Source organism: Artemia franciscana, chromosome 8 (assembly GCF_032884065.1).
Source record: "Artemia franciscana chromosome 8, ASM3288406v1, whole genome shotgun sequence".
NCBI classification, from domain to species: Eukaryota; Metazoa; Arthropoda; class Branchiopoda; order Anostraca; family Artemiidae; genus Artemia; species Artemia franciscana.
In genome coordinates this window covers 7765074-7781667 of record NC_088870.1, presented here as the reverse complement: position 1 = coordinate 7781667, position 16594 = coordinate 7765074, and the positions used below count along the sequence as shown (strand labels likewise).

At 35.0% G+C, this 16594-nt stretch overlaps 1 protein-coding gene across 1 annotated transcript in view; it reads right to left on the bottom strand.

Moving 5' to 3' along the window:
- Window positions 1-221: 221 nt before the first annotated feature.
- The window catches only part of LOC136029927 (interferon-induced very large GTPase 1-like), a 29004-nt gene continuing 12631 nt past the window's right edge, over window positions 222-16594 (bottom strand). The window contains exon 2 of the mRNA XM_065708456.1: window positions 222-4939. Coding sequence (XP_065564528.1) covers window positions 441-3164 — 2724 coding nt within the window. The 5' untranslated portion in view covers window positions 3165-4939 and the 3' untranslated portion in view covers window positions 222-440. The remainder of the gene's footprint in view (window positions 4940-16594) is intronic.

Here is a 16594-nt window from a genome sequence, read left to right as displayed (position 1 = left end):
GTAGCGCTTCTTGATAAGTTCTTGATAAAACATACATTTAAGATTTTTAACATATTAAATTAAAAAGATTTTTTTTCCTTTAACAGCTAAAGAGCGAAGCTAAACCATATAAGAAACTAAAATCACATAATAAATGAAGAGGGCTACAATTCTCAGTAATCCACCTTTCTTTTTATGATACAGTCTAACTTACAGTCTACGCAAAACAAAACTTATTAGAATATAATATATGAACATTTTATTTACGGTGATAGTAAATTTCGTACAACATATAGTTAAGGGTAAAAATACAACACATTTACATATTTGTACAGGACATAAATTTTGTACTAAAGCAATATAACACATTTGCTCTTTCGTCAATAGGAAAAAAAACATTTTTTTTCCTATTGGTAAATTTTTGGGGGGTAGGGGGGGGGGGGGTAAAGATAATTTAGTCACTATTTTTTGCAAGAAAAATCCAGAAAGTAATCAATGTTCCTTTGGATTTTGCTTATAATGAGTTCTAGATTTTCAACTGGATCTATTGTATCAGAAGGATTTACAAAATAATATTTGGCTATCTCTTTATTATATTTGCTTATTAAATACTGGCGGTACTGTGAAATACGTATATTTATATCGGGTTGAAGCCATGTATCAAATTTTACTGAAAAGTCAGCAAACTTCCATTTTTCTCCATTATCTAGAACAAAAATATAATCAAGGGGACTTGAATTGCAGCCATGGTACCACAGTTCCTTTGTTTTAATGTAACGAAAGCATACCACACCAATGGGTTGATGGAAAGCATCATGGCGTCCAGTATGTGAAAACTCAAGAAAGCATGGACTCTCACAAAGAGGACATTTCTCTTGACATGGAGTGCAAAAGGCTGAATCAAAAAGGTGGTTTTGCTTCAGTGTCAAAAAAACTGAATCTACAATATCTTCCTTAGTCAAGGATGAAAAAGAGGTATCAAATTTATTTACAATGGCATTGACATGTTTCAGTTCAAATTGCACAGACATGGCTTCTAAGCCTTCCCAGCCAAATGCATCCATTTCTCTCTTCAAATTTTCGACAATATATTTGCTTTTAAGCATTTCCAAATAGTTAAAGAGTTGAGAAAAATTGAAAGATTTTGACCTTGATTCTAAATCTTTCGAGGCATTAAATGTGTTTCTTAAGCAGCCTTCAAGCTGAGATCTAAAGTTCTCCCACTTAAGACGTTCAAGCACAGAATCAATTTCAAAGTGAATCAATCTCCGAGAAGTAAGCTCCTTTAGATCTTCGGGTTTTTCTATTAGCCTCAGCACTTCTTCAATCCCATTTGGCTCCACCTCCTCTATTAGATATAAATCCATATGACCTTGAACATATTTTGGTGACTGAATCCAACGTTTTTTCCCCAAGTTCGAGATGACAATCTCTTTAATTTCACTTTCAAAGGCTTTAAATGTATGTCTTGCAAAAAAGTCTGAAAGAATTGATGCCATGATATCTACTTCTTCCAGACCCTTAGAAAATTCAAGAGAATACCACTTCATGGCCTCTCTAATCGACTCCAAACACACAGAAACAGAATTTTCACTCTCCCATTTCTCCTGAATATCTACACAGATATTTATTAGCAGATTGTAGGCAACTCTATGAATTTTTCTTCGTTGATCCTTATTTGTATCTTTGTTGCACCTCCTGATTAAATTTTCAATTTCACCTATCACATTATCCACAACTCCATCAGAGTAGTATTTTCTTCCACTAGTTACCCTATGTACCAGTTGAACAACCATGTTTTCAATGTCATTTTCTTGTGCAAACCACTCAACAATAGGTTCAATTAGACCCACGGCTCCGTCCCAAAGTTTCCCCCAAAAGGAAGTTTTTTCATTTTCAGACAATAGATCAATTCCTAAGCTGACAATCGTTGAATTAGCTCTATATGCATTCAAAGCAGCATCTTTTACTTCCAATGGGGGATTTTCCTCTCTAGCCTTTTTACTAACAGTGTCAAAGATTCTATCAAATCTAGCTATTAACTCTATTTCTGTTTCTTCTTTTATACTCTTTGCACTATATTCTTTGGTTATTTTGTCTTTTATTTCATTTTGGTACATTTTTACTTTTGCCCCAAATGTAAAATAATTTTTCAAGACGACTTCCAATTTGTGACACCAGTGAACTTTCCTTGAAAATTCAATTTTCCACTTTTGGTTTTGTGATGTTTGAAACAGAAATTTCACCCCTTCCTCGAATTTGCTAGTTTTTGGCCTCATTTTCACTTCAAGGTCATCGACCAATCTCTGTATTTCTTTGAAGCACATTGGTTTCCCTTCTATCAAAGGGCAATTCTCCTTATATTCATGTTTTAGAAGATTATACTGCTCCTCGTATTCCTCATAATATGCTTTCCTGAGATATTGATACTTATTTTCTATTTCAGTATAAACATATATCTCAATGAACGTTTTGAAAGAAAGATCAAAGTCTGAACTGTTGATGCAGTCCCAAACTAAACATAAATAATTTTCAAGGCTACCAATTTCTTTAGCATTCCATTGAGACTGACTTACCACCTGCTTGTGAATATGCTCCCGAAAATCAACTATTTGCCAGTTGAAATCCACATTCGGTATATCATTAGGTGGGTCCCCCTTGTGAGGGCTTTCAAAAACCCTTACATCCTCCTCACTTATAAACCTCGCTGAAAATCCATTTGACGTGGTACCATATGTTTCCTTTAAAGAAGTCGTTTTGGTAAAAAATTCAATAAAGTTTTTGGATGTTTTGGAAACTATATTCTGAGGGTTAATCTTGCTTTTGTCGTGTTTTAACTGGATGCAAGCAGCAAAACCTTTACTACATAGTAGCCCCCCTTTTTCTTCCGCAATTTTCGAGTTTTTATAGGCTAATGTAACTAAAGACAATAGATCTTTCAAATTACTGCCATTTTCACCATTGGTAACAAGAATAGTTGCGTCAAAGAGTAAAATTGATAGTGTTATAATCGCATTGTCCCGCTTAACAGAATGATAGCGGCCCTTCTGCTCTTGAGTTTGAATACCTTCTGTATCAAATATCATAATATAATCATATTCTTGTCTGTTCACTGTTTTCACGAGGGTCATTGTAATACCGCTTTCACAATGATCAACGCTAGAGGGATATTGAATCCCAAACATAGTATTGAACAATTCTAATTTTCACTGCTTTTTTCACCTATCACAGACAAGACCAACAATTTTCTACGTGGTAAAACAGAGGCCAAGCTTTTGAAAACAGCTGTGATCCATTGAACATTTAACATGTTTGCATCTCCATCATAAAGCTCTAATGTCTCACCTGCTATTAAGCAGGAAGCTGCACGCTGTGGTAAATATTCAAATTCGTCACTTTTTCCTGATGAATATAGCAATGAAATTTCCCTCCATAAGTGACAAAGTGAGAGGACAACGTTATTCTGCTTCTCTTTTACCCTTAAAAAACATTTGCTCCTTGATTCTATCCGTTTCAAGCGCTCAGAATCTACCACAGCTGCATCTTGACTTTCAGGGATCATTTTCATCTTCTCACTGTCTTCTTCTGGTAGCTGTGCATGAGCATTTGATCTTTTTAAGTTAATCACAATAGCGTTATCAAGAACCTGATGAAGAAGCAGAGTTTCATCAATATCATTCTTTTGGAAACTTTCCAAAAAGTACATGATAAGAGGATCAGTTTCAAAACCATGTTTCATTCGAAATTTACGTTCTTCAAATATGTTTTGATTTATCTCGGAACGCTCGTTTGCATATTTAGATTCATTTAATTCTTCTTGTAATTTACCTTCATTGATAAAACTTTTTTGTAATAACAGTGAGTTTGACCAATATTCTTCCAAGGCATCCATCTCAGAAACTTGCAAGTATGTTTTCCGTGAAGCATCTACCACTGGCTTCAAACGTTCGTCAGAAGGAAATAGGGAATGCAACGGAGTGGAGTGAAATTTTCTTTCATCTAATATGTTAGCAAGCTGATGATTCTGTTGGATTTCAATGAAAGAATCCGATTCAATTAGGCACAGGCGATTGTCAATAAGAACATTCTTCACATTTGACGCTTTTGGTATCCACAATGTGATGAATTTTTGCAACTGATATTTCACAAGAGTATTTACTAATGAAAGAACATGGTTCAAAAATTTCAGAATTATCAACAAAGTCAGATCGAGAAACAGATTCGTCCTCAATAATAAGGTAATCAACAAATTCAGTCAGTATATTCAAATATTTCTGAAAATTCTCCTGAATATGTAAGACAACGCACGTCTTCTTTTCCATCTTATCCAAACAGATTAGGCCTTGACCAACCTCAACATTTGATGCTCCCAAGGTATCAAAAGAACTTTTTAAATTAAAGAGACCTTCCATAACTTTACCTGAGCTGCTCTTAAAGTTTTTCACTTTGCTTAGAATCGCAATTCGTGGAAGCTTCAGATCATCTCCTAAGAACACGTTTTCTTCTATTCTTCTTGTAATTTTAAGTAACTCCATGATTTCTGCAGAATATATTGGAATAGCAAATCTTGATTCCAGAAAAAGTGTTAGAACATTTATAGTATCTCGAAGGGAATAATTGCAAAGAATTTGGGAAATATCATTCTGTTTTGATTTCTTCGTTTCTTTCAAATCAGAGTAGAGGTATCCTTCTTCACCATCAGAAGAATCAAAGAAATTTAAATCCAGACGATGAAGTAATCTGTACGAAATACTGTTCTTTGCAGGAGGGCGATCAACGATGAATCCACTGATGAGGCTTTTCTCTCGAAATGATTTGTGGAGACTAGTCCCATTGTCTTCCTCATCAAATTTATCAAAATGAAGAGATTGCTTTGACACAGTTTTGTTATTCGTAAGCTTTAATTGCTTAGTTTCGCCGTTCCCTTTACTGTCATCCGCATCCATTTTTGCCTTGTAACCTGTAAAAGAAAGAAATAGAATTTGTTAGTCATTTTTGCATTTTTGTAAATTTTCATATAATACTCATTATTCCCATTCAAAGTTGTCCTGTCTGTCGTTACTAAAAAAGCATTGTTTTTTTTGTTAATTGTGCTTTCATTCTTTTTCTTCTTATCAAAAAAACCTGAACAGAGACCTAGTTCCTTAACTTTTTCAACCGATTAGTTCTTAGCCTTTTGGTTAAAATATACATAACTTCACTGTTAAAATCTTGTTGCTCAGAAAGACATTCCTAGGATTACTAATTAATAAAAATCATAAATACCACTTTCAAGATTTTAATATTTAATGTGTTCGATTGTCAAAATAAAAAAACTTGGTTTAAAATCTTGTCTCTTATTGATAGTAATTAAAAGACTTCTTCCACAAACTAATATTTCAAAGAAAAATAAAGAGCTCCAGTAAACTGAAAGCGAGCAGAAATAAAGTCAAATAATCCTCCAAGCCTAATATTGCCTCAAATTACCATGAATAAATATATGAAACCTAAAACGAATAGAAATTACAATAAATAACCGAGTCAAACTGAAAGCGAGTAAAGTAGGACTGACAACCCCCGTGCCTTATCAAGACCAGAATATAATTTGCATTTTACTGAAAACAAAATGCATTTTAAATGTTTTTCCGTTTTTACTTTAATAGATAAAAAATCATAAAAAATCTAATTGATCAAACAGTTCGTGGTAACGAACTGTAGTAAGGAGCGACCCGGCTCAATAGTAACCAAAACTCTAAAAAATGGATAATAAAATTTGATACCAATACCTACATCAAAAGAATCGCATTTTAATACTGATTTTAAATATATAATTTTCATCAAGTTTAGTCTTACCCATCAAAAGTTACGAGCCTGAGAAAATTTGCGTTATTTTAGAAAATAGGGGGAAACGCCCCCTAGAAGTCATAGACTCTTAACGAAAATCACACCATCAGATTCAGCGTATCATAGAACCCTACTGTAGAAGTTTCAAGCTCCTATCTTCAAAAATGTGGAATTTTGTATATTTTGACAGAAGGCAGATCACGGATGCGTGTTTATTCGTTTTTTTTGTTTTGTTTTTTTTTCCCAGGGGTGATCGTATCGACCCAGTTGTCCTAGAATGTTGCAAGAGGGCTCATTCTAACGGAAATGAAAAGTTCTTGTGCCCTTTTTAAGTGACCAAAAAAATTGGAGGGCACCTAGGCCCCCTCCCACGCTAATTATTTTACCAAAGTCATCTGATCAAAATTCTGAGATAACCATTTTATTCAGCGTAGTCAAAAAATCAGATGTCAAAAGTTGATGAGGAAGCAGCAGGAAGGCTGCTTCCTCATCAACGCCCTGCTCTTTACGCTAAAGTTTTTTACTGTTTTACAAAGAAGAATTGAGAGAAAGAGTCAAACTTTAGCATAAAGAGCGGGGCGTTGATGAGGAAGCAGCCTCTTTCATATACGAAGTAATTTCTGTTCGTTTTAAGTTTTAATGTCGCTCCTTACTTTCAGTTAAAAAAACTTGTTTTTTTATTTAATAAATATAAGCATCAAACAGTTCGTGGTAACGAACTGTAGTAAGGAGCGACCCGGCTCAATAGTAATCAAAACTCTAAAAAATGGAGTTTCGATACCAATAGCTACATCAAAAGAATTGCATTTTAATGCTGATTTTAAATATATAGTCTTAACCATCAAAAGTTACGAGCCTGAGAAAATTTGCGTTATTTTACAAAATAGGGGGAAACACCCCCTAAAAGTCAAAGAATCTTAAAGAAAATCACACCATCAGACTCAGCGTACCAGAGAACCCTACTGTAGAATTTTCAAGCTCCTATCTACAAAAATGTGGAATTTGTATTTTTTTTCCAGAAGGCAGATCACGGATGCGTGTTTATTTGTTTGTTTTTTTTTCTTTTTTTTTCTTTTTCCCAGGGGTGATCGTATCGACCCAGTTGTCTTAGAATGTTGCGAGAGGGCTCATTCTAACGGAAATCAAAAGTTCTAGTGCCCTATTTAAGAGACCAAAAAAATTTGAGGGCACCTAGGCCCCCTCCCACGCTAATTATTTTCCCAAAGTCAACGGATGAAAATTCTGAGATAGCCATTTTATTCAGCATAGTCGAAAAACCTTATAACTGTGTCTTTGGGGACGACTTACTCCCCCACAGTCCCCGTGGGAGGGGCTACAAGTTACAAACTTTGAAGTAATGGTTATTCGGAAGTGTGCAGGCGTTTTCAGTAGGATTTTTTGGTTGGGGGAGGGGTTGAGAATAGGGAGATAGGCTGGGGCAGCTTTCCATCGAGGAATTTGTCATGGTGGAAGAAAATTTCCATGAAGGGAGCGCAGGATTTACTAGCATTATTTAAAAAAAACAATGAAAAAAGAAATATGAAAAAGTTTTTTCAGCTGGAAGTAAAGAGCAGCATTAAAACTTAAAACGAACAGAAATTATTACCCATATGAGGGGTTCACCTCCTCCTAATACCCTGCTCTTCACGCTAGAGTATTTTTAATAATTTCAGCTATTTATTCTACGGCTTTTGTGATTCAGGGGTCATTCTTAATGAATTGGGACAAAATTTAAGCTTTAGTGTAAAGAGCGAGGTACTGACGAGGGGGCGAACCCCCTCATATATGTAATAAAAACATGAGAATACAAAACTTCTTTACGTAAGCTAATTTATAAGTTACGTATATCTTTTACTAAAAAAAGATTCGTAAAAAATTAAAAGTTCTAGTTGCCTTTATCTTAATTAACCAAAAAATCGGAGGGCAACTAGGCTTCCTCCCCCGCTCTTTTTTCTCAAAATCATTCGATCAAAATTATGAGAAAGCCATTTAGCAAAAAAAAATAATAAATATGCAAATTTCGTTTTAATTATTCCTCTGCGGAGAGCCAAGATCAAAACATGCATTGATTGAAAAACGTTCAGAAATTAAATAAAAAAACAAGTTTTTTAACTGAAAGTAAGGAGCAAAATTAAAACTTAAAACGAACAGAAATTACTTCGTATATGAAAGGGGCTGCTTCCTCACCAACGCCCCGCTCTTTACGCTAAAGTTTTTTACTTTTTTAAAAAGAAGAGTTGAGAGAAAGAGTCAAACTTTAGCGTCAAGAGCGGGGCGTTGGTGAAGAAGCAGCCCCTTTCAAATACGAAGTTATATATATAAGCAGCCGTAATTCAGGTTAATTCAATTCATTTATTTTTTGAATAAAGGATCTTAAAGCTAGATATGATTTGTAGTCGGAGTACATTTAATTTAAACATGAAAAAGAAAGCATAAATAATGCGGACTTTCCCGCAATTTATTGGCTAGCATTACTAAAAATAACTTTTTCAACAGGTGACCTCTCCCTGAAAATGGATTGACCCCACCCATCCCATTCCATCTGGTACGTCTCCCGGGTGAATTAATGCTCTGAAAAATAAAAACAAAAAACAAATGCCTTGTACTAAACAAATTAGTGCATATATCTTGCTTCGAAGACTTCGTGGACGAAGCTTTCTGTGGCTTCGTCGGTCAGCTAAAGTTGTGTTCGTATGTGATTTAAGCAATACATCCATACCTAAACATCTCTGTCTGACAATACACTTTCATAGGCATACAAGTCAATTAGATACAGGGGCAGACTAGGCCATCGGTCCACCTGTCACCTAGCAGGTACACTCCCAAGAAAACGGCACTTGGTGCGCTGAGGACCAAAAAAACTAAAAAAAATAGAACTTGACGCCATCAGGGCGCCAATTGCTACTTTTTCTTGTTTTGCCTGCAATTAAAATAGGTTTTAACATATTTTCATAGTGCCAAAAACTAGTTTTCCTCCTCAGAATCCTTGCAGTTCGCCCACTTCAATGATACTCACTATTTTGCTGAAATTGTACAATGCTGACATGCAGTGCACTACTGACTAGGCGCCATAATGCAGTACCTGTTGCCGATAATGCACCGTTTCAGGACAAATGCTCTGTATGATGAAGCAAGCAAACCTTGGGATTTTCCGTGGGGAGAATTTTCCGGGGGGACTTTCTAGGGAATTTTTCTCAGGGAAAGATTTCTGCAAGGGGAATTTTCCGAGGGAAGAGGACAAGACAGATCCTTAGACCCCCTGCAAGGGGAAAACTTTTCCCCTCAGATATGTCCCAAAAGTCAAACTTGGCGTCATCCTTGTACTGCCAGTCTGCCGCTGGCCAGTCGCATATGTGAATGCTACTCTTAAGCGGAGAAGTTAACTTATAGTGACAAAAAAAACTTTTTGATTGGTAGAGCGTGAACAGAGTTCTAGACTGCAGAACTGGATGCTTATTTGCAACGTAATGCATCCAAGTACCAAATCATATGAGAACTGTCTGCACACTGATGCCTAGGGAGATGCGTTTTTAGATATGCAAATCTATGTAGACACGCGTGTGAATGCCAGTTAAGGAGATCGACTAGAAATAGCCTTTACTGTTCTTCATAAGAATTTAAATGGTGCAACAAAACAAGTAAGTACATGGGGGTGGAGCTTTTGGGCTAAGATCCACTATTACGAACAATTTCAAGACTTATATATTTTCCCACTAGTTTTGTAAGACTTTTACATATTCACATCCTCTTATGTTTTGGAATATCTCCCTTTAAGATCCTGGTTAGCTGGAATCTAACCAGTTCAATACTGGAGCAAACAAATTCTGAAGGAGCAAAATGCTGAAGTAAATGGTGTGCTAAAAAAAAATCTTTCAGCGTTTTATTGATATGCCACATCATTCAAGCCTCACGTAACGAATGACGACTGGTTATTATGACTAATGGAAAGTTGATATTATTCTTAATGAGCAGCCATTACGCAATATATACAATGCTGCATATGGCTTTAGAATTTAATTTTTTCCCAGTATATAGTTTAGTCGTGGTTAGCAGAAAGTTTGCTTTACTGAATATGATTACTTCAAGACATCGTCTCAACATTGTAGACACAGAGTGCATACTACTTTGTGTGTATGTTAGAGGGGGGGGGACTATATAGCATATTTAATTATCCTTAATCTATTTTTTAATCAAGTTAAGAAGTCAGTATCTTTGGACAATTTACTGCTTTTTCGCATGGGAACCAGTGATGTATCTCATATTTTTCTATACTTAATTTTTTTTTGTCACCGTTAGAGGGGCGCAAAAACATCATAGAGAGATGCTTAAGGATTCATTTGAAAGAAATTTGCTAAATCTAGTGCATTTTGTAAGCATTAAAAACATAGTTATAATAGCTATAATAATAATGATTTATTTAATCATCAACTAAAAATGATTAGAATGGAGCAGGGAAATATAATATAAAACATAAACTGTGATTTTTGGTAAGAACTGCATCTTCATATACATGGTCATGTCATATTGGAAATGACATCAGATTGGGGGGACTCTATTGCCTGATACCTTCAGGTGCGTTCTGTTCTAGATATGGATATAAATGCTAACCTAGTTATTATGTGTTCTCAGGTGCTTATGAGGAGGGAAAAGAAATGAGAAAATCGGTTGACAATGTCAAGATAATCGTTAATTAGAGAGGAGAAGTATCAAATTAAGGGCCGATTGTTCGTGAATTGAGTTGCTCGCAGTAGCTCAATTAATGCCCTATAAAGCAAATTGCATGTTCCGTTCCATGTGGGTAAAAAAAGGAGCTTTCTAGGTGAGCGTAATCTTTTGATTATTTATTCTATTTTTATTGGAGAGTTTCATTTGGAATGAAGAAAAAACGAAAGAAGCAGCAAGAACTTGACAGTTCAGTTCTGTCAATGGCATTGACGGTTCTGTCAATGCCGAAACATTTCAAATGTCTCGGCAGGCACATCGGTTAAAGAATTGTCAATAAAATCGTTAGCTGATAATTTTATATGATAATTTATATTATAATTAGCTGATAGCTATAATTTTAGCAACAGTAAAGAGCAATTCAACTGCTTTACAAGGTCTAGAAGTTAGTATGAGAGTAGTAGAAAATCGATTAACAGAAGTTGAAAAATCAATGACAGATTTAAATAAGGAAATATCTGAATTAAAGCCGCGAGTTTCTGCCGTAGAAGATGAAGCATAAAATCTGAAGTTGCAAATTTCGGTTTTGGCTAGTGAAAATGTGGAGTTAACAACAGAGTTGTCTACAGTTAAGCAAAACCTCCAGTGAGTAGAAAGTAAAGAAACGCGTAAAAATGTGAATTTATGGAACGTTTCGGCGAGTGACGCGGAATAAGCAAAAGTGGTGTTCGAAAAGGTCATCAAAGATGGGTTAGACTATGAACATATCTGCAATTATTCGGTTTTGGAATATGGAAAGGAAAAAATACATCAAAGTTGAGATACATAATGCAGAGATTCGACTGGTATTGCTGAAAAACGCAAAAAAATTATACAGAAAAATTGTGGTGAACTTTTCCAATATCTATTTGACAAATGATATACCACTTTCTGTTAGAGAGACTCGTCGGAAATTGCTGACACTTAGAAAGAAAATTATGGACCACCAAATCCGCGAATTGGATGTTTGGGCTTCTACTTCGGTTCCACCTCTTCTGTGCATTCGACGTCATGTAAACGCTCCCGTGGAAAAGTATATGTCTTAGTAGATTCCAGATATTTTTTTAAGAAACATAATGATAAGTAGTAAAGACATACCGATGCGAGAATGGCCTTTAAATTGTGAAAGTATGTATGACAGCAGTAAATTGTAAGGATAAGTGAACTATTTTGTGAACAATGTTTGTTGTTTTGTTTGCATCTTTATTTGTTTTGGTAAAATTCTAGTTAATTGACTTCTTGCTATCTCAGAAAGGGTTTAGGTTAGGAAAATGAAACTTTCAGGGATGGGTCTACCAGCTAAAGTATGTCCTGGGAAGGTATTTTGAAGCAACTACCTACACTCCTTCTCCCTCTAGAGGGCCCTGACCTTTGATGACCTTTACAAATGTGTGTGTTATAATAGTGAAATTTTGCAAAATATATCTTCTGTTTAATTGAAGTACAACAAAGTTGTTTTCAGCTTCACAACTTTGCTCAATTCCATTTTATAAGGTTTTAAAGATATGCAAATACATTCCCTAAATGAAAAAAAAACCATTGATATGGCTCAAAAGTCTGCTTAAATAACAGGAATTGCATCTTCAAAAATTAAATAAAAAAAACAAGTTTTTTTAACTGAAAGTAAGGAGCGACATTAAAACTTAAAACGCTCAGAAATTACTTCGTATATGAAAGAGGCTGCTTCCTCATCAACGCCCCGCTCTTTACGCTAAAGTTTGACTCTTTCTCTCAATTCTTCTTTTTAAAACAGTAAAAAACTTTAGCGTAAAGAGCGGGGCGTTGATGAGGAAGCAGCCTCTTTCATATACGAAGTAATTTCTGTGCGTTTTAAGTTTTAATGTCGCTCCTTACTTTCAGTTAAAAAAATTTGTTTTTTTATTTAATTTCTGAACGTTTTTGAATCAATGCATGTTTTGGTTTTGGCTCTCCGCAGAGGAATAATCAAAACGTAATTTACATATTTTTTTTTTGGCTTAATGGCTTTCTCATAATTTTGATCGAATGATTTTGAGAAAAAAAGAGCGGGGGACGAAACCTAGTTGCCCCCCGATTTTTTGGTTAATTAAAAAGGCAACTAGAACTTTTAATTTTTTTCGAATCTTTTTATTGGTAAAAGATTTACGTAACTTATAAATTAGCTTACGTAAAGAACTTTTGTATTCTCATGTTTTTATTACATATATGAGGGGATTCGCCCCATCGTCAGTACCTCGCTCTTTACACTAAAGCTTAAATTTTCTCCCAATTCATTAAGAATGACCCCCTGAATCACAAATGCCGTAGAATAAGTAGTTGATATTACTGAAAATACTTTAGCGTAAAGAGCGAGGTATTAGAAGAAGGTAAGCCCCTCATATGGGTAATAATTTTTGTTTGTTTTAAGTTTTATTGCTGTTCCTTACTTCCAGCTGAAAAAGCTTTTTCACTTTTATTTTTTAATTGTTTTTTTTTTTAAATAATACTAGTAGCCTATATCCTGCTCTCCCTTCATGGAAATTTTCTTCTCCCATTACAAATTCTCTAAGGAAAGTTCCCCCAGCATATCCCCCTCTTCTCAACCCCTCCCCCAAACCAAAAAAATCCTCCTGAAAACGCCTGTATACTTCCCAATAACCATTACTATATGTAAGCACAGGTCAAAGTTTGTAACTTGTTGCCCCTCCCATGGGGACTGTGGGGGAGTAAGTCGTCCCCAAAGACATAGTTATAAGGTTTTTCGACTACGTTGAATAAAATGGCTATCTCAGAATTTTGATCCGTTGACTTTGGGAAAATAATTAGCGTGGGAGGGGGCCTAGTTGCCCTCGAATTTTTTTGGTCACTTAAAAAGGGCACTAGAACTTTTCATTTCCGTTAGAATGAGCCCTCTTGCAACATTCTAGAACAACTGGGTCGATACGATCACCCCTGGGAAAAAGAAAAAAAACAAAAAAACAAATAAACACGCATCCGTGATCTGCCTTCTGGCAAAAATGCAAAATTCCACATTTTTGTAGATAGGAGCTTGAAACTTCTACAGTAGGGTTCTCTGATACGCTGAATCTGATGGTGTGATTTTCGTTAAGATTCTATGACTTTTAGGGGGCGTTTCCCCCTATTTTCTAAAATAACGCAAATTTTCTCAGGCTCGTAACTTTTGATGGGTAAGACTAAACTTGATGAAACTTATATATTAAAAACCAGCATTAAAATGCGATTCTTTTGATGTAGCTATTGGTATCAAAATTCCATTTTTTAGAGTTTTGGTTACTATTGAGCCGGGTCGCTCCTTACTACAGTTCGTTACCACGAACTGTTTGATAAAGGCAGAGAAACTGCAAACTAAGGTAAAATCTTGTTTTGTCAAAATTTCAATAGGTAATAGACCTGTCATGTAGGCAAATTTTGGGGCCCTCTAGAGTGAGAAGGAGTGGAGGTGGGTACTTTAAATTACCTTCCCGTTACATACTTTAGCTTGTAAACCCATCCCTTGAAGTTTCATTTTCCTAACCTAAACCCTTTCTGAGATAGCAAGAAGTCAATTAACTAGAATTTTACCTTTTTTTTTCTTTTTTTTTAATTTATTGTAGTGCTATTAGATGTCATATATAGTGTTTGTTATATTGTTTCTTAAGTTTGAGTTCGAATCAATAGATATTTATTTTTTATTTTTCTTTTTTTTTCTTTTACTCTTTTCTGGTTATAACTTAATTTAGTTGTTTTGTAATATTTAGCTAGGTTAGGTGCTGCTAAATGGGATTGGTGATTCGTTTCGTTTGGTTGTTTTTTTGTTATATCAAATTATGAGAGTTGAGAGCGTGTATTTAATTGTGACTGGTATTCGCCCTATTCGACACCACAGACCATTTAGTTCTTTATTAGATAGTGATTAGAGAACTCTTTATTCCACTTGGAGCTCGAAGTATAGTTGATTTGGAAAATCAGAGGGTATATTTTTATGATTATTTTAATGAAAGTATTAATAGAAATCTGCATTTTATTGTTCGGGCTTCTGAGCCCCCTGAAGATACTAAATTTATATTTAACTGTGATTTAATTTATATTTAATATTTTATTATTTATTAATATATCTATATTATTTATATTTAACTGTGATTTTAATGAGCTTAGGTCTCAGCATGGTGGATCACATGATTTTAGGATTTTTCATTTGAATTGCCAAGGCCTTAATACAGTTTTGATTTTTGAGTTAATTTAGCTGCTCTTAATTTCTTCCGTGTTCTAGCTTTAATGGAGACTTGGCTGGGTAACCATAACTCTGCTCTTCTGGATATACTGGGGTACATTTTATTTACACGGAACCAAGAGCTACGTCAGCACAGGAGTCTTGCAGCCTATGTGCGTGAAGATATGCACGTGAAAATCCGTGATGATCTGCGCAAATATAATGAAATGGTGCGCGAAACACTAGTTCTAGAAGATAGATTAAATAATGCTGATGCATATTTGGTAATTGTGTATAGGTCTCTCCTCTCAAGAATTCTTTGAGAATTTACATGAAAAGCTGGCTAAAGCGCCATCTAGCAATAAACCTTGTTTCATTCTTGGTGATTTCAACATCAACATGTTAGATATCGAGTCTTGCGGTAACTTCTCAACTTTTAAATCTATACCTGTCTTATGCGTTAGTACCTACGATTAATATTCCGACTAGAGTTTCTAGAACTTCTGCAACGCTTTTGGAATTTTTTTTTTCAAATGTACCTTTTAGGTCTCCAAGAGTAGTTGTAAATGTTGAATCTGACCCCTTTGGTGTTATGCTGATTTTGAGGTATTTGCTAATAAGTGAGTAAATTCTAACTTGAGCAAAAGGTCTGTAGTTTTTGATAAAAATGCCCTTGTAAAATTTAAAATAGTAATTTAGTAATTAAAAAATCATAGTAATTAAAAATTTAAAATAGTAATTTAGTTCAAGTTGATTGGACGTCCCTGCTTAGAGAGGGAAATGACGCAAATTGTAAATTTGAGCTTTTTTATGGTAAGTTATTGGAAAAAGGCTAAGGAAGTGAGAGTTGTTAAGAATGTGAAAGGGCCAAAACATAATGGAAAGAAGCCATGGATAACACAAGATCTTCTTCGGAAAATAAATTAAAGAGATAGATTGTTTAAGTTACAAGATTTAGAACCTACGGATGGAAATAAAGAACAATACCGTGTTTTTCGTAATGGTTTGAATAATATTCTCTGTGAGGCTAAAAAGAGGTATTTTGGCTCTAAATTTAAGGAAGCTGAAGGAAAGTCATTGAAGACCTGGCAAATAATCCGTAGAGTTATAGGTCAGAATCCTAATATACTACCATCTGAAGTGATAGTAGATGAGGCCATAGCTACAGATGATTTTACGATTTGTAATGAGTTTCAAAATCATTTTATTTCAGTAGGTTCAGAAATAGCCGATACAGTTTCCCCATTTCAGGGAGACTCACATTTTGGTTCCACTTTACCGCACCTATAGATGTATCATTGCATCTAAAGTTGATTACCGTGGAAGAGATAAGGGATACCATGTATGCCCTGGATAATAGTTCGTCTGGTAGTGACTTGATGAGTTTAAAAATTTTGAAATGTATTTTTCCATCTATATCTGGCATTCTAACATCATTAATTAACGACAAGGCAATTCCAGACAAGGTAAGCTCCCAGATTGTTTAAAGTATGCAAGAGTGACACCGGTTTATAAAGGTGGTGACAGAAATGATCTTGGTAATTATCGACCAGTATCAGTTTTGCCAGTTATTTCTCATCTGATTGAAAAATGTTTTAGTTCTCGATTAAACACATTTCTTGGGAAGTTAAGTTTTTAATTTTTTTAATTTTAATCAGTTTGGATTCCAGAAGAATAGGAAGACGGAGGATGCATTGATATTTTTGACAAGTATTATTAATATGGCTTTAGACAAAGGACTGAAGGTTGGTGCAGTATGTCTAGACCTAATGAAGGCGTTTGATACAGTTGACCATGGTCTACTCTTGGAAAAGTGCAAAGTTTATGGGATCCGAGGTAAAGCTCTTGATTTTCTACGAAGTTTCCTGAGTAACCGGTACCAGTTTGTAGAGACGAATTGCTTAAAATCTGAATTGCGCCCAG